The sequence below is a fragment of the Gadus macrocephalus genome, chromosome 1 (genome assembly GCF_031168955.1).
Source record: "Gadus macrocephalus chromosome 1, ASM3116895v1".
Classification (NCBI taxonomy): Eukaryota; Metazoa; Chordata; class Actinopteri; order Gadiformes; family Gadidae; genus Gadus; species Gadus macrocephalus.
In genome coordinates, this window is record NC_082382.1 from 15791514 (window position 1) to 15816528 (window position 25015).

General features: G+C 42.4%; 1 protein-coding gene and 1 long non-coding RNA gene across 9 annotated transcripts in view; one reads left to right on the forward strand and one right to left on the reverse strand.

The window, feature by feature from the left end:
• LOC132455380 (uncharacterized) overlaps positions 1-9901 on the reverse strand; it is a 61176-nt gene extending 51275 nt beyond the window's left edge. Inside the window, exon 1 of the long non-coding RNA XR_009525212.1 lies at positions 9797-9901. This is a non-coding gene — a long non-coding RNA (uncharacterized LOC132455380). The remainder of the gene's footprint in view (positions 1-9796) is intronic.
• The window catches only part of LOC132455270 (deoxynucleoside triphosphate triphosphohydrolase SAMHD1-like), a 117316-nt gene extending 93929 nt beyond the window's left edge, over positions 1-23387 (forward strand). The window contains exons 1-16 of one of the 8 annotated variants that reach the window (XM_060049107.1): positions 1990-2127; positions 3663-3724; positions 8974-8998; positions 9288-9448; positions 11632-11747; positions 11911-11987; positions 13014-13172; positions 13374-13474; positions 15227-15356; positions 15455-15546; positions 15633-15748; positions 16010-16206; positions 16882-16959; positions 21843-21947; positions 22558-22677; positions 22912-23387. In XM_060049107.1, coding sequence (XP_059905090.1) covers positions 2068-2127; positions 3663-3724; positions 8974-8998; positions 9288-9448; positions 11632-11747; positions 11911-11987; positions 13014-13172; positions 13374-13474; positions 15227-15356; positions 15455-15546; positions 15633-15748; positions 16010-16206; positions 16882-16959; positions 21843-21947; positions 22558-22677; positions 22912-22941 — 1629 coding nt within the window. In that variant the 5' untranslated portion in view covers positions 1990-2067 and the 3' untranslated portion in view covers positions 22942-23387. Of the gene's footprint in view, positions 1-1989; positions 2128-3539; positions 3725-8973; positions 8999-9287; positions 9449-11631; positions 11748-11910; positions 11988-13013; positions 13173-13373; positions 13475-15226; positions 15357-15454; positions 15547-15632; positions 15749-16009; positions 16207-16881; positions 16960-21842; positions 21948-22557; positions 22678-22911 lie in introns of those variants that run through there. The other 7 variants (XM_060049160.1, XM_060049142.1, XM_060049146.1 and 4 more) reach the window with 7 other exon arrangements.
• The last annotated feature ends 1628 nt before the right edge of the window (positions 23388-25015 follow it).

Sequence of the window (25015 nt, forward strand, 5' to 3'; positions counted from 1 at the left end):
AGAGTTGTCAAACAGACTTAGGCACGGTACATATGGCCTGGTGTGAATGCGCCCTGACTCTCCCAACAGAAGGGTTGGTACAAGGCTCTCCCAACAGAGGAGTTTGTACAATGGCTCTCCCACAGAGAGGTTAGTAAAGTGAATTTCCCAATAGTGGCCTTGGTATGTACACTTTGTTTTTGTTAATTTGTTATCCGAAGTGACTTACAAGTGAGGCTAACAACAATCAAAAACTGCTATATATAGAGCTTCAAGAACCTACTGTTCATAACCTCCTCTCACCATTGCCTGAAAAATGAATTGTTCTCACAGAACCCCCTAGTTAGACTTGCTACACCACATAGCAGGCTTTTTTCTGTTCAAACTCATCGGACTCAGAAATAGGGTTTCCTTTGAGGTGAGCTGCTACATTGCTATCTTCTATTTCTATTTGTCTGTTGACCGTTTCCTCGTGCTGTCGTTACAGTGGTCAAACAAAGGCTGTCTAGAGGTGAAGTCTATCCTGTACGAGATCGTGTCCAACAAAAGGAATAGCATCGATGTGGCCAAACAACCCGGTATCACGCAATTTCGTGCTCATGTGGACGAACGTTAATCTATTGAATCGTGTCCCAGAGCACGATGGTCCGACTTTTTTCGTGCTACACGAAAATTAAATGTTAACCAATGCATTCTGAATGGGAGCGTTTCTCCGATGTTTCCTTGCTACACAGAACGAAATGTAAACCCATGCATTTTGAGTGGGAGCATTTTTCAGACGAGAGAGAGAGTGTGGGCAGACAGTACTGTGCACCCTCTAGTTATATATGAATGTAAATATTTCCAATTTATTAAGCAGACCTCCTCAAAAACTGAAACAAACATGCTCCAATGAACGCGCTTTTCTCAGACAATTGACGTGCTCCACAAAACGAAATGAGTGAGAGAGTGAGAGCGAGAGAGGCTTCAGAAGGGGTATGCACAGATAGTACAGTGCACCCTCTAGTTAGATATATGTCAATATATAAATGTTTGCATTTTTGAAGCAGACCTGAAAATAAATTAATTAATTAAAATAACCGTGCTCCACAGAACAAAATGTAAACCAATGCATTCTGAACGGGAGCGTTTCCCTGATGTTTTTGTGCTACACAGAACAAAATGTGTAAACCAATGCATTTTAAATAGGATCGCTTTTCAGACGAGAGAGAGAGTGTGCGCAGACATTACAGTGCACCCTCTAGTCATATATATGTCAATATTTCAGATTTTTTAAGCAGACCTCCTCAATAACTGAAACGAACGTGCTCCACAGAACAGCACGTTAATTGTCTGAGAAATGCGTGTTCTGTGGAGCACGTTCGTTTCAGTTTTTGAGGAGGTCTGCTCAAAAAATATGAATTATTGACATATATATACAGTAACTAGGGTGTACTGTACTGTCTGGCAAACCATTCTGAAGCCTCCCTCTCTCTCTCTCTTTGTCTCTTTCGTTTCGTTTTGTGGAGCACCTTAATTGTCTGAGAACGCTCCCATTCAGAATGCATTGGTTTGCATTTCGTTCTGTGGAGCACGAAAAAAGTTGGACCATCGTGCTCTGGGACACGATTCAATAGATTAACGTTCGTGCGCATGAGCACGAAATCGCGCATGAGCACCGGGTTGCAGAGACAGGGCTCTGGTAAGGAGGGGGAAAACAGCACGAGACAAAACCAGTTCTACCTTTAACAATTAATACAATCCTCAACACAGCCCAGACCGGTAAGCCACCCAGCCCTACCTTGTACACAGACGTGTACTGCTTTCATTCCATGGCAACAAGTGGAACCAATGCATTGTTGTAGATTTGTTTCCAAGGTACTGCTAACCGGTTTTCCACAAATGCACCTTTCAAAACAGACGATTGCACTTCATGCTCCTCAGTTAAAGGAAAACTTTCATTCGTCTCTCATTAGTTCCAAGGCAGCGCCTGGGCTGCAAAATAGTAGTATCGGAGTAGTATCCTTTAGCTAAAGGATACTACTCCGACTCCGTAATCCGACTCCATAACTACGGGGACCCCTCGATCATTCGCAATTCTCCGTCTGGATGTCGGATACGCAATACAATTCGCTGCCTGATCGAACTTATATGTTGACTACAAACCATGTGAGTAGTTTTGAAAATAAACTTACAAAGCTTTCCAAAATCTTATTTTGTATTTTATTGGTCCTTAATGTGCAAAGTAAACAATGTACAAAGTAAATAAGGTGCTGAGTCAAACCAGAGAAGTGATTCTGGAAATGATTTTGTTAGAGGACCAATGTTGCGTCGACGGATAGTTATAAAATATTGGATGAGCACGTAAGCTACGGAGAGGGTCTCTGACAGGCACTCCGGCTACAGAAAGGGCTCTCCGTGTCTACGTACAGCACTTTAACATGCACATGCATTTGAAAAGGCCCCATCCAGTTGTTACTATCACCGTTGCTGTGGAAAAAAAAACGAGCTGTGCAAACCCAGCTCACGACACTATTTCAACAACCCCTGTCTGGAAATTGAGAACGGGCAAATAACATAACCAAGTCTATTGATGTTTTCATTGCTGCTGATCTACGGCCATTCTCCGTTGTTGACAAACAAGCAGTTATTTTGATATTGCGCCTTAACTATGAGTCGTACCGTCCTGTACCGTACCGTGACTTCAAAACCAAGGTACGCACCGAACTTGGGTGTACCGTTACACCCCTAATAAAAACGGTATCCGAATTCGAGTCGCTTTGCAATAAATAAACAAAAAATCCCCTAAGTGACTATAAAGTCAACCTTCATTACCCACCGACCTCAATACCCATCCACAGCTGCTGGGGATATCTTTCTCTCTGGATCAACCAGTCAATTGAGAAACAAAGCCAGAACCTGTAAAAGTAAACCTGCACTATAATGTCAATGTATTCATAAGAATACATAATTATTCAATAATACAATTAGGAAACAACATCGTTTAGCTGTTGAGACTGATGCGGTCAGATTCAGCTTGAATTATCACCAAATAGTTCCATTAGGCAAGATCTTCCTGTAGTTACATTTCTGTAGTAGGCCTAATAATTACATTTCTAAAGTTAAAATTGAATTCATAAGTTACATTTCTCTAGTAACATTACCATTGTAAAAAACAGGAAATCAAGACAACACATAAAGATTCATGCAGAGGACCTCCTTCTTTTCACTTTTGGCTCCTCCCATTAGATGTTTGACTGAATGTGAGCTTTAAGATAGTTAAATATCTTAAAGCAACCCTCCCTGTATTTTTGTGTTTTATTCTATTATTAACTACTCAGTTAATTTTAGGATTCCAGGGGTAATGACAATATGTGCATAGCCTAATGCCTCTTGGCACAATTGGATGTACCTACAAACCAATCAGAGCAATGAAACATGTGCAACATCAGCAACAGCCAACTCAGTTGTTTATGAAACAATTGTTGAATATACCCTCCCTATATTAGATAAATAGTTTTGATTGGCCCAACCCAGCCATGGAGATATGTCTGAATAGTATTTTAGATGCATATACCAGAGCAAATAAAACATGAGCTAACAGATTTTCTAGTCCAAGGCTTGAAGTATTGACCGCTAATGCCACACACAAACTCAAAATAATTAACACAGCATTTGTTTAATTGTTTAATTTTGTTTGAAAGAAAACGTATTTACTGGAGCTGGGATACAACATCTTACTAAAGAAAATTCATAAGATGGCCAGGTGAGTCTGATATTGACAAGAGAGCGCGTCGATTTCTGACGAACGGTCAGTGACTTTGGCTTCAGTTTCTGACGCAAAAGGGTACCCTTGCGCTTCTTTTTTCGACGCATGGGGTTTTCAACTCCTTACAATGTAACAACTTCACGGGGGAGCCGATGGCTGCACATTGAGACGCTATGAGCATTCATCCCATTGGCTAACGGAGGACCTTGCGCTTCTTTTTTCGACGCAGGGGGTTTTCCACTCATTACAATGTAATCCCTCCACGGCAATATATTAAGCTATGAGCATTCATCCCATTGGCTAACGGAAGAGCCGATGGCTGCACATAGAGACGCTATGAGCATTCATCCCATTGGCTAACGCAGGACCATGTGCTTCTTTTTTCGACGCAGGGGGTTTTCCACTCATTGCAATGTAATCACTCCACGGCAATGTATGAAGCTATGAGCATTCATTCATCCCATTGGCTAACGGAAGACGCGATGTCTGCACATTAACGGCGATTTTACTGTGAAATCTGTGACATTCCTCAACACAACTACACCAACGTGTCCTTGTTAATTACAAAACATGTATGGGTTAAGTTTATGGGCATCAGTTGTCCTGTTTTGTGTTTTGATTGAGAGAAACAATCGCTTTTTTGATCAGTGTTGGGTAGCTGAGGTCATTGCTATAGAGGCCACGTCCGTGCGCTTTTTTTGACAACTGACAGAGCAACCCTTTCTCATCAAAATTACGTTCCCAGAGAACTATTCTGCATTCTCAATTAAGTTTGTCTAAAAAACGTATTTTGTCCGTGATTACGTTTTATTGAACATATTGTAATGACCTCGCCGGTGACATAACGATGTCGAGTCATTAGTAATTGAAGGAACTTTTAATGAACCAAAACCAGGTCACTGAAACCCGTAAGCAACGGCAGAAATCCCACCCAAAACAAACCCCGGTTACCCCGGCAACCCCCAACACCTCCGCACCGAAACTTGGCCCGGTCGGACCCCGAGGGCAGGAAGGGGGGGCCTTTCCTGCCCGAAACTTGGCCCGGTCAGACCCCGAGGGCAGGCCCCCCCTTCCTGCCCTCGGGGTCCGACCGGGCCAAGTTTCGGTGCGGAGGTCCCAGTTAGGCCCTAGAATAAGGTATTAAAATTTCAGGGCGGTAGGACCTTCCTATCTCAAAAACTGTTTTTCCACCACATTCTGAACCATTAGGTCTTGCAGGCTACACTTCTGAGGGGCTTTGTCCAAATGACACTCCATTTGGGAAAAAAAAAATTCTCTAAGGGCTAGAACTCCAAATCTCGGATATGTCGTTCACGGGGCCCCGGGAAATGGGTGTAAACATTTTAGCATCCCTAGCTATCTCGAAAAGGTCGGCAAAGGGGCGTGACCTCCAACAGTACAGTAAATGTACTGTTGGAGAGGTTAGTTTCTAGTCCCCATTTTTTGTGGGATGGAGGTGTACATTTGTGGCTAAAGGTGTGTAGACACAGCTGGCCTGTGGCCACGTTTTTGAAGTCGGGGGTCAAAAGGTCAAAAGGAGCCGACACCACGCCGCTTATGAGATAACAAAAAGTTAATGTGTGTTTCTCTCATAACTCTTTGTCATTATTAAAGAGAGGCCTGATTCTCAGATATGCATGTTGGATGGCTAGGGTGTAGGTCTGGGAAGAACTTCAGGCCAAAATCTTGCAAGCGAGCCGCTGGGTGAGTTGCAACGAGATGGAGCACTTGCTGAGTCATTTCCTGTAGTGCTGGAGCCACAGGTTGAAGCGTATGTGTCCTTTGAGACCCCCTTTGATATATAAGAGACCCTATACAGCTTACTTAAATGTTGTCGACTCAGTCACCTATTGCATCACTTCCTTTAGGGCTTCGGCCTCCTAATTGATCATTGTAGTAGGCTATAATTGAATGCCCTCTTTCATATATATATGATACCTCCACCACTGGGACGTGGCAACAATTCTCCAAATCCATATGGGGAGGGGGGGGGATGCTTGTGGACAGTAGGGGTTTACCCTAGACATAAATAGGAAGTAAAATCAGGAGAAGGAATGACCTCTCACAAATATTTATTTAATAAATTGTTTCAAATAACCCTCCCTCGTTAAATCAATGAGCTTGGTGTTTTGCTTTCAAAAATTAGTTACAGAAGAAGTCTAAACTGCAGAAAATAAACACATCCAAGCTGCCTTGTAAGGATACCTTGGAATATCTGTCTATTTTTCAACCATCGGACCCTAGTTTACGACAAAAACAACCCAATTGACGGCAGCTCCTTTGCCGCGTGGTTTTTAGCATAGGTTTTTAGAGCCACGAGTATTATGCCGCTTTTCCACTGCATGGTACCAGCTCGACACGACTCGACACGACTCGACTCAGCTCGCATTTTTTGCGTTTCCACCGCGGTACCATGGTATCTGGTACCTGAAGTGGCTGCTTTTTCTAGTACCTACTCGCTCTAGGTTCCAAGCGAGCTGAGCCGATGCTAAAAGGTGACGTCGGCAGACGGCCGGCGACTGATTGGCCAGAGAGTGTGACAAAGTCACGAGAGCGACATGGCAACCATGCTGGTAACATCCATAGCAGCGCCGCAGCCAACATGTTCCACTTCTCCAACTTCTTCAACATGCCAGCTAATAATAGTAATGCGATCGATGTCCTCCATTGTTGTTATGTGGGTTCTGTCCATGTGTGGGTTGCGTATGTGTTGTTTGCGTCGCGTACACAAATACGTCACGGCCCTTTCGCGCAGCCGACCCCGCCCACGTCCAGGAGGTACTATTTGCGGTGGAAAAGCACCCGTGCTGCTACCGTGTCGAGTCGTGTCGTGTCGAGTCGTGTCGAGTCGAGCTACATGTGCGGTGGAAAAGCGGCATTAGAGGGGGCGGTCGATAGCAACCACCATAGCAACCATGACGGTCAAGTGACTGGATTCAGCCCCGTTGAAAAAAATAGAATACCTCCCTACACACTCAGTAGTAGCTTAATGATATTTAAATTATTATGACCATGAAGTCTTTATTTGCATGGGTTTACATTTCGTTCTTTGGAGCACGGTTATTTTTATTTATTTATTTATTTTCCGTTTTTGAGGAGTTGAGGATTTTTCTGCAATAATCCAAAATCCAATGGAAAACCCGTTGGCTTTTTGTCAAGGGAACCGAGGGCGACGCTCACTTCCGGGCTTGCCAACATACGTCATCCCTCTCCACCACTATACTGTAAAAACACATGTTCAAGTTGAATGATAATGCATGAATTTATTCTTTATTCTGCCATAGTAACACGGTAAATAAATGGCAAAAATAGGCTGAGAACGAATTCGTATTTACGATATTGTAGCGACCCTGGGACAGTTAAATAGTTTGTGTGTTATGTGTTGCATTGTATTTCGTTGTCCGTTATGCCAGTTGTTCTGTGTGCATGTATTGTAATGTTCTTCTTGTCAATCAGTGTGGGGGCGAATCATTAGGTCAGCTGGGGGAGGGCCTTGGAAGAACACGAGGGTGGGGGCCTGCACGTGAGTGAGACCGTGTTGGGGGTTGCCGGGGTAACCGGGGTTTGTTTTGGGTGGGATTTCTGCCGTTGCTTACGGGTTTCAGTGACCTGGTTTTGGTTCATTAAAAGTTCCTTCAATTACTAATGACTCGACATCGTTATGTCACCGGCGAGGTCATTACAATATGTTCAATAAAACGTAATCACGGACAAAATACGTTTTTTAGACAAACTTAATTGAGAATGCCGAATAGTTCTCTGGGAACGTAATTTTGATGAGAAAGGGTTGCTCTGTCAGTTGTCAAAAAAGCGCACGGACGTGGCCTCTATAGCAACGACCTCAGCTACCCAACACTGATCAAAAAAGCGATTGTTTCTCTCAATCAAAACACAAAACAGGACAACTGATGCCCATAAACTTAACCCATACATGTTTTGTAATTAACAAGGACACGTTGGTGTAGTTGTGTTGAGGAATGTCACAGATTTCACAGTAAAATCGCCGTTAATGTGCAGACATCGCGTCTTCCGTTAGCCAATGGGATGAATGAATGCTCATAGCTTCATTCATTGCCGTGGAGTGATTACATTGCAATGAGTGGAAAACCCCCTGCGTCGAAAAAAGAAGCACATGGTCCTGCGTTAGCCAATGGGATGAATGCTCATAGCGTCTCTATGTGCAGCCATCGGCTCTTCCGTTAGCCAATGGGATGAATGCTCATAGCTTCATATATTGCCGTGGAGGGATTACATTGTAATGAGTGGAAAACCCCCTGCGTCGAAAAAAGAAGCGCAAGGTCCTCCGTTAGCCAATGGGATGAATGCTCATAGCGTCTCAATGTGCAGCCATCGGCTCCCCCGTGAAGTTGTTACATTGTAAGGAGTTGAAAACCCCATGCGTCGAAAAAAGAAGCGCAAGGGTACCCTTTTGCGTCAGAAACTGAAGCCAAAGTCACTGACCGTTCGTCAGAAATCGACGCGCTCGGAGTGAGGATGTGTTGTCTATTCTTAACATTCTTTCTGAGTTTGAGCGATCAGTGGGTCTTGCCCAGTGTAATCAGTGAGCTGATCGATAAAATGTATCTAAAGTACCGTGTTCATTTCATTTGCCTTGACAGACGATGATTTATTGTGCATTATTATTTTGATTTAAACTTCCACACCTAGATTACTACAGTTTTCCCCCTCTCAACAATGAGGATGCACGCGGCAAAATGCATTTTGGCCTAATTTAAAAAAGGATTCAAATATAAAAATGTTATATTACATCATGCAACCTAGTTTCTCAACCATGTTTGGTCTCTTAGATTGTAGTGTCCTCAGTTTGGATTGATACATAGACATATTTTATTTTTCCAAATGTTTTCTTGGTCTGCATCCTATGAGTGGCCATTCTCCGTAGTCCCAGTATGTTATGATAGTTTTCTTGAAGGTACAGGCTTTCCTGTTGGATGCATACAGACACCTTAGTTTGGCAGGCTGACCAAATTCAATCTTTTGCAAAGACCACCTTCTGAAAAGTAGGATTGTTCAAGCAAGCTACTGATAGCTGTGTTGTGTTCTCTCTCATTCAGCTAAAATATAAATCAACTGCAATGTTTTACTTTATCAATACGTTTTAAGTGTTTGACTCTCGCATGATAATTTTCACAATATTAACCGTGATGGACAAATCAAATGTGCTGTCTAAGTTACTCTTTCTCCGATCCACTTTATTAATGCACTCCTTTTTTTTATTTCTCCAGACCTAATGATCCCAGCTTTCAAAAGGTAATATACAAAGTAACAAAGTCATGTTACAAGTTAACAGCATTTTGCCATGGACAGATTTATGTTAAGACTCAGTAAATGGTTGCTAAGCTCAAAGTTTGTATTGTTAAGGTTTGCTGAAACAAACTCTTACTGAGCCAAAATAATTTTCCACCCCTTTGAAGCATAATGCAAAACGATAAACCCTGTATTCAGCATTTATGCTTTCCAACCCTCTTTGGTTTCAAAACCACGGTACAACGGTATAGACAGCTTTTAGCAATGTTTTATCTCTGCTCTTCTCTTTCAGGTGTTTAATGACCCAATCCACGGACACATTGAACTCCACCCGCTGCTGGTCAAAATCATAGACACACCTCAATTCCAAAGACTGAGAAACATCAAGCAGCTCGGAGGGGTCTACTACGTTTTCCCCGGAGCATCTCATAATCGCTTCGAGCATTCCATTGGGTGTGTGTGTGTGTGTGTGTGTGTGTGTGTGTGTGTGTGTGTGTGTGTGTGTGTGTGTGTGTGTGTCTGTGTCTGTGTCTGTGTGTGTGTGTGTGTGTGTGTGCGTCAGGTGGACACCTTGTACAAGGGTTAGGCCAGTTTAACATCTTTATAACCATTTTGATAATTAGTCAAATCCCGTATCGTACTACTAATATCTTTACCACCAGATGGCACGCACATGTCCACAAAGCAACTGGTGACAAGTGGAACATCATGAGTTATGCCGGGCATGTGTCTGACAATTTTTCAAAGTTAGCACAGCAAATCGGTATTCCCAAATTGATACCCCACAAACCAGTCCTGAACCTCAAAATTCCCAATTAGAATCTCGAGAGCAAAAACGTGACTCAAGCGTAAAGAGATCTGGCGGACAGCTTCATGCTGTGCTAGATGTTACTAACTACTTAAAGGTCCCATGGCATGCTACTTTATGGATGCTTTAATATAGATGTTAGTAGGCCTCAAACACAGTATTTGAAGAAGTTCCCGAAAGCAACCGGCAGCAGGCAGCATGTCGCAGTTCATGTACTTCAGGGAGTCAAAGCCAAAGTTCCTTTCACCCAATTCCTTCTCAACCATGGCTGAGATAACCCCAACTACAGTCTCGTTGTGGAAATACAAGAGACATCAAAGAACCGACGTGTTATGCGCCATAACACCAACAGCAAACACTTGCGTTACAGTGTGTGTAATCACACACACTCACATTCGGCGCTCGCCACATTCGTCGTGTCTCATTGGTGGGCCAAATTCTCTGGGCGGGCAAGGCAGAGAAAGGGGAGGGGCTTAGATCCTTTATGACGACATATGAGACCACATTCCAAATCAGCACGCTTGAGCCTCTGTTTTTTCAAAGGGGAGCAGAACACCTAGTGCTCGTATTACACCGAACGCAGGTTTTAGCCACTGGGGGACCATAGGCAGGCTAGGGGAACTCATATTTATGTTAGAAAACCTCATGAAGTGAGATTTTCATGCCATGGGACCTTTAAGAACTTTGGAAGATTTATTGTTCTCAATTGGCTAACATCTTTCCAGTTCGAGCAACAAAACGTGACACATCAGCGGCAGCCATCTTGGCCCCAAATTTGATAATTGTTGTTATTGGACCAAGCCCAGCCAGGAATAGGGCCGCACAATATGACAGAGCAAATAAAACATGAGCTTGCAGATTAGTTTGGTTCCCAGATTAGGAAAAACATGGATACCTATGCTAAACTTTGCGCTTATTGTGTACGAGCATCATTAAATAATTTGTGAATATGTTAATATTAAAGATAAAACAACATATAACTACATTGACATTTATTTGATGGGTTAAGGTTGAACCAACTACTATTGAGGTATTCTGATGGGTCTGAAAGCATACTAAGTTGAAAACCAAAGATCTTTCAAAAATGTGTTTGGAATTCATACAAACGAATCCATGCTGACATTACTTCAAATTACAATGAGGCTTGAAATGGGGTTTTAGACATCGTACAAGTAACTGCAAGATGATTCGCCTTTTACTAGATTTTAGGATTCTAGGTATATTTTATACCTAGTTGGAAGACAAAACGTCCAAACCTGGGCTGCAAATGCTCGTGGGGCAGATTCTGGGCGAATGGCAGTATTATTTTTTGCTTGTTCTTACCAAACATTTTTGGGGGAAAGTATGTTGTCAAAATATGCTTGTTTCTCAAACCGACATGGTAGAAAACCAGTGTTTGAGGCTCCAAACCAAGTTTACAGGGGAGCGTGTGTGGCTGAAGTCTGGTATGAGTCATAGTCAGATTGATTTGAATCTGGGACTGGGTGGGGCTGCACACCTTGGGTGCATTCAGTATCAAAGCAGGCACACAGGTCAAACCAGCCTTCACCACAGACACTCAGGAGGAGCTCTGACATGTTGGCATTAAGCAGCTGATCTGCATGCAAACATCTTGCCAATTACAATAGAATAGCTTTTACCTTTGGCTTGGTGTCGGAGGAGACACACCCCTGGCTGGCACCCACTGGCATGTGGCAGGGTTAACTGACACTTATATTGCAGCGTTTAACTGGGTTATCTTATACTGGTCACTTTTGTTTGTATCTAACCGGATTCTCTGAGGCAACGTTTATCAATTAAAGCATCTTTGTTAATTTATTGTTTGCAGAGTTGGGTACCTGGCTGGAAAGCTTGCTAAATCTTTGAAAGAGAAACAGCCTGAACTGAAGATCGATGACAGAGACGTCCTCTGTGTGCAAATCGCTGGCCTCTGCCATGATCTGGGTGAGTAACAAGAGCTGAACCCCAACCCTTACCTCAAAACATACAACATAGGCCAGTTTCTGTGTGAGCATGAAACCAGTTCTGTTTGACGTTATCAATGATGGGATGGTAAATAATGAATGGTTCCATATTTCTGAACATATTTCTCTCTCTCTCTCTCTAGGACACGGACCTTTCTCCCATCTGTTTGATGGGATGTTCATTCCTAAAGTACTTCCAGACTTGCCAGTCAAATGGAAGGTACTGAAGGATTCACCAACTGCTTTCCCCAAAATTCCCCTCGCAGTTTGTTCCGAGACATTTCAAAGACCCTTATCTGGCAACACGCTAAAACAAGCCAATCTGGCCTAACGTTCCTGAACTACTACCTTCTATCCTCAGCCTCAGTATTCCAACCCAAAATCATTAATTTAATCTCAATCATTTAAATGATAACGCCATTGGTGCAAATGTGATTGACAGGCAAGAAAAATCCAGAATCAATCAGGGAAGGGCCATGAATTGTTTAAAGTATAAAATGAATATGGCTGGTGGATGACTGCCATTTCTAAAAGATAATACTCAAATTATAGCTCCTAAAGAACTATAATTTAAGCAGAACACTCATGAAAGGATTTTCTGCAAAACACTGAACACATTCTTGATACAGTTTTCTCCATTCATGCAAATTATTGAAAGTTGGAAACTGTACCCTTTCCTTCACTTCATTAGCAGTGTTAAGCAAGAATCTGTTCTTCAATGCATATAACCCAACAAGGATAAGAATTAGTATTAGAATATAATCGATATTTATCCCACTGCCTGGCCCCTTCTGAAGTCCACCAACTGCCTTTGCAGCAATTCATTAAACATATTTTATAGAGCTTGTTCTATATTAATTTACATATTATATTCAGGTCCTCAGTCCTTAAGTTGCAAGCAAACTTTTTGTTTGCCTAAAGCAAAAGCTCAGAGTACAACAGTCTACCATATGATGAACATTATTATCCATTGTCAGGCAGTAATATTTCAGCTGAAGGGTTGGCGATTGCACTGTTAAAGAGTATGTTGCTGCAGCTCTGTTAACATAAAAACTAAGAGAACAAGTTGAGGTGATGTGTGTGTGGAATGCATTCATAGTGCTTTACACACATCCACACACTGACGGTGGTGTCCGCCATGCAAGGCGACAGCTATGTCGTAGGTCGCTATAGGTTGGAAGCGGTAAGTGTGAGGTGTCTTGCTCAGGGACACCTGAGCAACCTGTGCGTGTGTGTGTCATTGCAGCACGAGAAGGCATCGCTAGACATGTTAAACCATCTGATTGCTGTTAACAACCTGGAGCCGGTGATGAAGGGCTACGGGCTGGAGCTGCCAGTGGACCTCTTCTTCATCGAGGAGCTGATCTTTGGGAAAAGGACCGACCCTCATGATCCAAAAAAAGAGGTGTGCACAATGACTCTCCCAACAGAAGGGTTGAAACAATGGCTCTCCCAACAGAAGAGAATGTACCATGACTCTCCCAACAGAAGCGATGGTACTCTCCCAACAGGACTCAGAAAAAGGGTTTCTGTTGAAGTGAGCTGCTATATTGCTATGTTCTATTTCTATTTGTCTGTTGACCGTTTCCTCGTACTGTCATTACAGTTGGAATACAAAGGCCGTAATCCGGAGAAGTATTTCCTGTATGAGATTGTGTCCAACAAAAGGAACGGCATCGATGTGGACAAATGGGATTACTTTGCGAGGTCAGTCCTTACTCTGGTCACTAACCTTGTTTGTGTATGGTGTGAGATGTTCATGCCAATGTTCTTTAGAACTATGCAAGATATTCACTGCAGCCATCAATTATTTGAGGTGCGGGTCCGTTGGGGGCAGGATATTGTAGTGGCTGGGTGGTTCATGGCTTTATCCCAAATGTTCATTTAGCTGTATTAGCGGGAATTGCGTAGTTATAGTGCGCTAACTTGATCTCATTCCACAAATCTGTTTAGCCGTATTATAGAGGTCATCTTTAAATCCTGTTCCACTTGTCAAGCGCAAAGATTTTTCCAACAACAAAATATCTATAAATGAGAGTTTCCTGGTTTAAGATGAGATTGTCTTTTATTTGATTGGATATATGAGTGAACCCTGTACCTCATGCCTTGCAATAAATAATAGCCTGCCAAAAAAGGTTTTTCCTATATTAACAGGCAAGGTATGTAGCGTCATATCGCTTTGGGTTGGATGCCCTAATACTAATATTCCTCCCAATATGATTAGTTGGTCATATTTTTAAATACCAAAATGTATTTCAATTGAGAGATGACTATTGGATGTAGGGTAGAAATCAATATTAGGCCAACATATAATTCAATAATACAAAGGAATAAATTTAGGACATAGAGGACCACACTCCCAACCAGAGTTTGCACTACAGTAGGCCTACTACATTTACCATGGTTAAAAATGCCTGCACAAGACTGTAAGTGACTCTTTTAGAAATAATAATAATAATAATAATAATAATATAATTATAGTGGATATCATAGGGGATATAAATTCTTATTGATACATGGACCTCTTAACCATGAATGGTTAAGAGGTCATTGTTAAGAGGTCCATATATCAATAAGAAGAACCTTTGACTTGACAGACAATAAAGTCAGTTATTTTAGTTGTTTTCAGTATGAGGGGTTTTGAGGGGGTGTTATGGGGGAGAAGAGCGAGTGGACCCAAATGCTCGACACAGAGCAAATAATAAGGGGCTTCACTGAGAGCAACAAATAAGTTACGGCGGGGAAAGGGACGACGAGCTTGATGGCAGGCAGGTAGACAGGCGAGGGTTTGGCAACAGCCGCTTAGTCGGACAGGCGTGGATTCGGCAACAGGATGGTCGGCAGACTAGACACGGGGAGAAGACAGTTTGGCGAAAGCGACGGAACACTGCAACCAACAATCTGATCACGGGGAGGGGCCAGGGACGAGGTACTGACTGCTAGGTGTGAAACAACGATCTAGCGATGATGTGCAGAGTCGGTAAACTCTGAACAAGTGAGTCTTGAGTGAGATGAGGAACGGAGTCAGTGATGTTATAAAAAAAAAGATCCTAATAGCTTTGGTTTAACCCCTGAAGGCTGTGAAGAAACTAGAAATGAGCATGTAAAGCGAATATCTTTCACATTTTTCTCCCAGAAGGCCATGCAACCAGACCTCCATAGCCGTCAGGGTTCCTCTGTCCACGCAATATTCTCACCTTTTTTACCCATTACCTGTTTGTAAACCCCTCTACACCTTCCTGCTCCATAATGACTGGTATCAGAATTCACTGCACCACTTCTTAATATATTCTTTGAAAATCTCCTTAGTGACCTAACCGTACTCAATACACAGCCACAGCTGCCAGGGACATCTTCCTCTCTGGATCAACCAATCAATGGAGAAACAAAGCAAGAACCTGTAAAAGTAAACCTGCAGTATCATGTCAATGTATTCATCCTTTCCGTTCCTCGTTTCAGAGACTGCCACCACCTGGGCATCAAGAATAACTTTGACTACCACCGCTTCATCAAGTTCGCCAGGGTGTGTGAGGTGGAAAAAGAAAAAGATGCAGAGAAGAAGGAGAAGCAAATCTGTACCAGAGAGCAGGTCAAATGATCTCAGACTTCTGTTTTTAATCAGATTGAAGCAGCTCTCTAATTGTTCCTATATTTAACTAAGCATAACTGTGGGTATTCATTCAACAGGAAGTGGGCAATCTGTATGACTTTTTCCACACAAGAAACTGTCTCCACAGAAGAGCCTACCAGCACAAAGTAAAAAACAGTGTTGAGGTCATGTAAGTATTGTGTCTGTGCTAGGTACTACAATAATTACTACAATTATTGTATTCCAAACTGAGTTTGGTTGTGTTTTTTTAACCAGGATCACCGAGGCATTTGTATTGGCAGACAAACACCTCACATTCAAGGGGAAAGGAGGGAAAAGGATCAAGATGTCTGAAGCTATATATGACATGGTGGCATACACCAAGCTGACTGGTGAGTGTTGAGACCACACTGTGCTGTGGTTGGCTTGGGTATTGCCTTTTGCAATGTCAAAGACTAATTCTTTCTTACCCCAAGGGTAAACCTACCCTGAGGCTTCCTTAAGCAAGATGCCTCACCACTATCTGCTCCTTATTCTAAGTTGTACTGTAAGTCACTTCTGATGTGTGTGGATATATATATATATATATATATATATATATATATATATATATATATATATATATATATATATATATATATATGCCCCTGTAGACAACGTCTTCGAACAGATCCTCTTCCCTACCTCAACGGAGCTGGATGAGTCCAGGGAGAATGATGAGCTGGATGAGGCCGTGAAGAAGAAGGATCTGGATAAGGCCAGCGAGATCCTAAGGGAAATCCTCAGCCGTCGCCTCTACAAGTGTGTGGGCCAGTTCTATTCAGCAAAAGACAGGATTGAGGATACAGAGGTGTGTGTGTGTGTGTGTGTGTGTGTGTGTGTGTGTGTGTGTGTGTGTGTGTGTGTGTGTGTGTGTGTGTGTGTGTGTGTGTGTGTGTGTGTGTGTGTGTGTGGGGGGAGGGGAAGTGAGCGAGTAGACCAAAATGCTCGACAGAGTGAGGCTGACACAGAGTATTAATAAAAGTGTCTTTACTGAGAATCAACAGATATGTTGAGGCAGGCTTGTAGCCTGATTGGTAGTCAGACAGCGAGGGTTTGGCAACACTGTTCACAGGGAGGAGATTGTAAGGGTGAGCGACGGAACTCAAGGACTAAGATATCTAGACACGAGGAGGGGCCAGGGACGAGGAACTAACTGTGTGTGAAACAACAATATAGTGATGATGATCTTGAAAACCGGGCTTGATATACTGGGTGTTGATGGAGGATTGCACATAGGTGTGTCGAGAGCAGGAGATGACTGAGGAGACTGGCCCCACTAGGTGGCGGAAGTGGAGTGTGTGTGTGTGTGTGTGTGTGTGTGTGTGTGTGTGTGTGTGTGTGTGTGTGTGTGTGTGTGTGTGTGTGTGTGTGTGTGTGTGTGTGTGTGTGTGTGTGTGTGTGTGAGAGAGAGTGTTTGTGCTAGACGTGGCAGAGGAACAAAACCATGACTGTTTTTTCAATCTTTCCATGATCTTCCCTGAAGGCAATGCGTCGTGAGTTGGCAGGTGACCAGGACAAACCCCAGGGCAATAACCTGAGGCCAGACGACTTCATTGTCAATGTAAGTCCTCCTAGTAACTCCTAGGGCCCTATCTTGCATCCGGCGCAAGTGACTTAGTCACTGGCGCATGTGTCGTTGCTAGTTTACAACTGGCGCAGAGCGCTCTTTTGCCACCTGCGCCACTCGCCGGTAAATTAGGGAATGATCTTGCGCCCCAAGGGGCGGTTCGGCGGAAGGAGGAGGCGTGTTCTGGCGCAAACGGTATTTTGACGTTTCTGAAAACCATTGCGCTACTGACCAGGAAATACCTGGTTTAAAGTCAGTGGCGCGTTGTTCAGATGCTATTTTAAGGGCGGATGCATACATGCGCATCAGATGCATACGGATTGCTTGTGCACCTCGCGCATACACTTTGCTTCTCTCATCTACCTAGCCGCACACAGAGCTATAGAGAGAGAGAGTTGCGACACTTCCATTGGACTCCGTTGTAGCGCCTACTTCCGGGGTATGGAGCCTCGAATAGTTCCAAACAACCATTTTACGGCGGAGGAGACCGTTCATTTCCATTGCTGGCCGCCGAGTAACTTCTGAGGTAAATCGATTAAATAGCTACCTCTTTTGAATTGTCAACTGTCTATATTGTATCAGAGGCCCTTTATGATGCATATACTGATCTTTATTTGTAAATGCACAGCGTAATTATATATATATTTATCTTGGTAGACGACCGATTGCTGGCTAGTTTGTTAGCTCGATTTCACCACCTGTGAAGGTATCTCCGGGGGTACATTGATTAAATAGCTACCTCTTTTGAATTGTCAACTGTCTATATTGTATCAGGACCTTTATGATGCATATATTGATATTTATTTGTATATGCACAGCGTAATTATATATATTTTTTATCTTGGTAGACGACCGATTGCCTGCTAGTTTGTTAGCTCGACTTCACCATCTCTGAAGGTATCTCCAGGGGTAAATTGATTAAATAGCTACCTCCTTTGAATTGTCAACTGTCTATATTGTATCAGGACCTTTTATGATGCATATACTGATATTTATTTGTATATGCACAGCGTAATTATATATATTTATATCTTGGTAGACGACCGATTGCCTGCTAGTTTGTTAGCTCGACTGCACAATGTGATGGTATCTACACCAACAATTACAAAGTTCAGTACTAGTGAATCTAACTTTTATTTAGTTAGTTATTTATGTTGGATTACTAGGATAATTTAGGTTGATTTAAGGACGGGTTTTATGATGCGATAGCTAGTAGAAATAACAGTGTTTGTTTAATTATATCCTGGAAAGGGTGATGTTCAGCACATGAAGCCCTACAGATGCCGCCGATTCAACAATGCTGATTATGATGGGCGGTCAATTTAACCTGTATGGCTTTTTCGTTTTAACTTCTTGTTGACTGAATTGTTTCTCTTTCTTAGTGCCAAATTGATTATCTTTCTTAGTGCCAAATTGATTCTTTTTTGTTTTGCAATAGCCCTCTCTGCTCTCCTTCTCATTAATTTTTCCTTTTCTAGTTGCCTTATTAGGTCCTCCACAGTCGCCCCATCAGTCCCTGGCAGTCTGGTCCCTGGAGCAGCTGGCCCTGGCAAAAGTTATTCCTTCACTGTTGACCCCTGACTGACTGGCCCTCGGCACACAAATCCCTGGATCACCTGCCCCTGGATCACCTGCCCCTGGATCACCTGCCCCTGGATCACCTGCCCCTGGATCACCTGCCCCTGGCAATGTAACCTCTTGATTGCTCTCTCCGTCTCCTGTGATGTCCTTTTCAACGCTCTTGAAATCCACCTCAATTTCTCCCTCAATCTCTGTAATAATTACAAGGTAATGTTGCTGTTATATGTATTTTGCCTTTGCATTTGCAACTACTGTCATCTCCAATGTAATAAAATGAATTAAAGCAAAAAATTTCTGTAATGTGAATTAAATCATCTGCCACAATCAGAAACCAATACAATTTATAAATGGATCTACCGGCAATTGTTAATTGGGTAGAAATGTGTTGATTATCTACATTGTGTGCAAATCCTCAGAGAATCCCTGCCTTCTGGTTGTTTTTTAAACTGAATGTACAAATATGAATTATGTAATCTCATTAGGAGTGTAGTCTATCCTTGAATTACATGAAATGGGGAATATTGTTAGCTGCATGGATCATACCGAAGTTTAATTTGGTGCAATATGTGTGGTCCGTTGCACTTGGTTCCGGAGGCACCCTCACAGAAGGGGGTTTCCTCCTCTTCGGTTTAGGGCGATGGATGAAAACTGTTGGGCCTGCATCGGGCCTCAACTTCAACATCCTATCTACTTTTGTGGCTTTGAATCTGTCATTTCCAAAGTGTACCTGTAGGTAGGCTTGTAAGATCAGTTTCCATTGCACTTCAAATATCATTGGAAAGTCATAATTCTCTACACTTAGAATTATTATGCCCTTTGAAATGCTAGCAAGTGATCTGAACATTACATCGTTTTTGACTGTTGCTGACTGTCAATAAGTTTTGACGGCTGACCATTGCCATCCATTTCTCCCTGCGCTCTTGGTCCTTGGGGAAGCCGTACATGTGATAACCCTTCTCGGACAGATTGGGGCATCCAAATGCTGCACAGCCAACCATGGTATGACCATTTATCTATAAAATGTTAGTTGTAACCAATGAACCATGACACCATTGAAGATCACAGAGCGGGTAACAACTGTTCCTCAACCACTTATGCCCCGACTTTTGAGAATAGGTTAGAGGTCAGAGTTCATGACCAAACGAGGATCCTCCCTCCTAAACCCATTTTGAATTTGCTCAGGGCTATTCTAAGTATTGTAACGGCATAAAGTATAGTATATTTGCAACGTTATATGTTAATGGTTTGCCCTAAGTATATAGTGTTCCCTGCTGTGTCCATTGTTGAATCTGTTCACACAATCGCAATCACTTGTTCTTGTCACACTAATTGTTGAATAAAAAAAATTACAATTTCATTCATCCAAGTGTAATGAGTTGTTATTCTTTAATATATTTGATACTTTGTGTGGCTTATATCTTTAAATGATCATGGTAGAACATCTTGAATACTTTGATTTCAACACAGATGTAAGGTAAAAGTTAAGGTTAGGCCAGTATGCTAACACGAACGTGAAGCTTTCCCTCCAAAACTTAAAAACGTATCTAAGTAATAGTACTTATAGATAGCTTTCAGTTGCCCCCCTACCGCTCTAAATGTAAAACTGACATTTACAAATATGCAATAATGCAATAACAGTCAGACAAATACTTGTATGTTATTTTTTCATACATATTTACCATTTAATATTGAAATCTCTGCTGTCGTCCCATAGAATAACATTGAAATCGCGGCGTGTTTGGAACTATTGAGGCTTACATGAACCACGTGACAACCACGTGACCACCCTGTCGGCGAGATCATAGCGTGTCGCAACTCTCTCTCTCTATAGCTCTGGCCGCACATTCTTGGTAAATTATTTGGGAAAGAACAGCTGATGCAGCGGTAATAAGTTGTACTTTTAAATCAATGCATCTGCAAACACCGTACAGCAAAAACATATTTTCTTGACACAGACATCGTGTAGGCCTACATGCCCATAACTTTTAGGATTGATGAGTATTTGATCGTGAAAAACATTGTTTTACCGCGAGTGAGTGTTAAAAAGAATGAATGAATGCGGGCGCGCGTGTGTGCTCTGTTTAAACACACGCAAACTAAACACGTAACGCATAATACAATCAATGGCAATGTCTATTACCGCGGGGACACATGCATATTAGGATAGCATACAATACTGATAAGAAACAATGTTTATAATGTATTGCGTATATCATTAAATGGAACCACAGTTACCGCATATCATATGTTATATCATATACGTTTTCTTTGGCGAAATGTATTTGAAGACTCAGTATTTCTGAAGTTGTGGAAGAAAACCCCTTATTCCATGTGTGAATTAGGCCATATTATTTGGCAATAAACTGAGCCATTTGCAGTTTGAAATTCATGTGCATCTGTCTCATCGGAGACTGCAGACGCGCTGTCAAAATATCAACTCGTCCGATTAAAATGCGCTCATGGCTCTTAAAGGGGATGGGAGCTGGCACTCTCATTGGTTTGTTGGACGTTACGCCCAAACCACACCTACGGGTAATTAGGCTGCTTCAGACCAACCCTTTTGACACTTGCGCCGCGACGCAAGTGTCATTTATCCGCCTGTAAAATAGCGATAGCGCCGTAGAACCGCCCACAAAGCTACTTGCGCTTTGCGCTTCCCACTTGCGTTTCAGACCGTTAAATTAGGGCCCCTAGTGTGCCTTAGTGATATCAAATCTATGCTGATTTTAAAGGTTCCCTTTGAGAGGTTAGTGGTTGGTCTGTGGTGGGGATCAGGTTTGCAAATCCCAGAAGGCAGTTTTGATTTACCTTTCAACAATGTGAAAGGCAAACATGTAAAAGTCTAAAGACAGAGAGCAACCCAAAAACATCCTCTCTCTCTTTGCTTCCTCCCCCCCTACATTTATCTGGGATTGAAGTGTTGCGTTTAACTCATGTGATTGACAGGCAAGATAGCTTCTCTGAACCAATCAGGGAGGAAATGCCCCGATTGGTATGCAATGATCCAGGAGTGCAAATTCTGGGACGTGGCCCAGGCGGGCAGATGAAAGATATCAGAAATCCAGTTAGCTGCTGTTGTACTAAGCAGTCTGAAAAATTATATTATACAAAATATACATTATATATACCCTAAACTATGTATGTGACAAATACGTCTCTACATTCAATTGAAAAAATACCTTTAATTTATTTGTTTTCATGATCAACCTATGTCATATACTACAGTATATTCATCCCTCTGCAGCGCAATGCATGTGTCAGTAAATGGTGAAATGTCTCCCTCTGGTGTCTCCTAGGTTATCAAGATGGACTATGGCATGAAGGAGAAGGATCCCATTGATCACGTACGTTTTTACCGCAAGAGTGACCCCAACAGGGCCTTCAAGATCCCCAGGGGCCAGGTAAGAACTTTGCCATTGAACACAATCATTTTTAAAAGCATGTCAGTGCAGTATAAACATATATGTATATGAGAGATAATATGTTCATTTATAATGGTTATTGTGATGAATAGTAAACACTGATTTCACCATCTTAGACTGGCATTACAGTGCGTGAGATAAGCTTAACACTGGGAGCATTTCAGAGTAGACGCACATCGTAACTCAGTGTTACAACTGTAGTCAGTGTTTTTCCAAAATGAAAAAAATTGAGGGAAATTAAAACGAGTGTTTTCACACAAATAATGGTTGTTAATTAAAAAACAACATTGAAAATGTGTTTGAACAAAAATGTTGTGGTCCTTCAATACGCCTGGACATTTCACATCTTATATGGACGGCTCGCCATTGCATTACAGTATGAGAAGATCTGCTTTTCTCTGATGATAGGAACCAGGAAGCCTCCATGGTCATCATGATTAGAAAAGCTTATGTACTGTTAACATTATCAATGTTAAGGTGTTTTGTGTACCAATATATCTAGCTCTAGTCTGGGTAGTCCTACGCTGTACTGAACCTGTTATGTGTCTAACTGACTGTGCTTCTTCTTTGTTCCGGCTCCTGTCCGCAGGCGTCCACGCTCATCCCAAAACACTTTCAGGAGTGGTTGATCCAGGTGTACTGTAAAAGGACTGATGAGGAGAGCCTGGGGATGGCCAGGAAGCACTTTGAACGGTGGTGCAACGCTCAGGTAATAATATATTGCCTTCAGTTTATCGCTCCATGTGGTTAAATCTTTTCAAATTAGATTGTTTTATTACTGTGTAGCTGGGTAGATGTAGGAGTTGAAGCAAAGCTTTTATTTTAGGTTATTGATTTTTCCATGCGATGATGGCATCACCAATCCCATGGTGGCATGTTAACGTGTTGTTGAGGTAACCTGTTTGGTCTCGTTTCTTAAGTTCTTTCTCCTTTTTTCTTCCAGAATGAACACGCCGGAGCCGGAAGCCAATGAAGGCCCAAACTCAACTTAAGTTTGGGAAGAACCAAAAAAACAAGATTTGGGGCATTTAATATTAATTTGCTGAAGTGTTCTTTTTCATTTTCAAAGTTTGAACGTTTTCCTGAATAATAATAATAATAATAAGAAGAATTTTGGGTAGATTTGTCCTTTGTTTGGGTTACTAAGGTATACATACCACAACGCTTGATACATTGTGGGTTTAAAAAAAAAGATATATTCTGTCTACGTTCATGTTTAGTGCTCTTTTCAAAGATATATTACGATAATGTTGTATTAAGGGCTCAGGAGTAGTGTTTCGAAGACTGCTTGCTGTTTTGCTAATCTGTGAAAATAAAGGTTAACTGAAAAGCATATTTTTTCAAGATAGAAAGAGGCTGGGGCAAACATTGTGATAAATGGTGAAAAATAAATAAACGGCTTTGTCCTCAATGTCTAAATGTTTCCTTTGTAACCACCAGAGGGCAGCATGACCGTGCGTTTCTCCAAGAAGGCAGTCATCCGTGGTCACCTGTTAAACGTTTCCTATTTTGAAACAACTTTAAAAGTACGTCAATATGTATTTAAACGTTTTTTAACTAAATGAAAAAGGTGTGGAAACTAGTTGGTCTATAATAAACCTATTGTATTGTTTTTTATCTTTTGTCTTTTAAATGCTCATATATTCATGTTTACCATAATTTGTGCTATTCTGGTTAATTTACCAGTAGGGAGGAGTTTTGTTGGTCCTTTCAACCAGGAAGACCATCATACAGGATGTAGGGACACACACACTTCCACATCCTTTGGCAGTGATTCTCTTGGGGGACACCAGAAACAAACACTACAGAGCGGTATAGGAACAAGCCAACTGCCTGCTAGTATTTTTATAATCTTCATCCTCCCTGACCTGTTGCTCTCTTTCTGGCGCCAGTGGTCTCAGCCCCCCGCCGTCATGCCACACACACAAACATGCCCCTCCGTGGATAATTGAGACCAGCTGTTGCAAGGTGCCTTCTCTCCCCATGCCCCCCCCCCCTTGCCTCTCTCACTTTGCACCCCCTCAGTGTCCCACTGCACTTGCCTCTCTCTCTCTCTCTCTCTCTCGCTCTCGCTCTCGCTCTCGCTCTCGCTCTCTCTATCTCTCCTTTTCTCTCTCGGCCTCTGTCTTTTGGTCTCTCTGTCTCTCAGTTTGACAACTTGGCAACTGATTCTTATTTATCATCTACTATCTTATCTATAGTGGCTCAAACGATACCACAAGTGTTTATTCATCTTCATCTTCCCTGGAGTCTCTGGATGGTAGCGGGACCCATCTCGTAGCATTGACATCCACAGTCCATAGTCCAAAGACAGATGTTCAAAAGTACACAAAAAAATAGATATTTCTCTTCAGTCAGTGGGCTTCACTGGAATGTAAATGGACATGTTCATTGGCAAAGAACAGCAAAGTCCAAAGAACGTGTAGAATGAGCACCAAAGAAAATGCACAGACAAGGAAAAAGTATTTGGCTGACCCAAATCTCAGATCCAGCAGTCCTTCTCTGTTACAGCAGAACTTCTGGGGGCAGACGGCTCAGAGCCTGGGCCGGAAACCAGAAACCGCCATGAGGGGCGGAGCTACGCCTTGTTTCCTGTTCCGATACGGAGAGATTCTACACGATGAGACAAAATAAATATAATTTGTGTGGCCAATTAAACTGTTCATTTTGAAACCTTTACAGACACGTCCAAGTATAACAAATGCTGGCGGAGTTTCTGTTAGCCAATTACCTGCTCACAGATCTCAGATCGCCTCCAGCAGTATGATTGGTCAGAACTAATATCCTGCAAAGGAAAATGTAAAGACATGTTCACCCAGATTTTAGGTGGTGTGCCATCGGACTGTGGACATTGATATAAAGTCTGCTGTGTTAGACGAGACGAACCCTACCAGCTCTCTCTGTGGGTAGTGTATTTGGGGGGAGGGGGGGGTGCAGGGACACACATGGCCTGTGGTGAGTGCGAGCGGGCCCAGCCGCGGCTCTACGGCTGGAATGCACGGGGAGAGCGAGAGCAATGTCTCAGACTCCCTCCCAGCTGGTCCTAA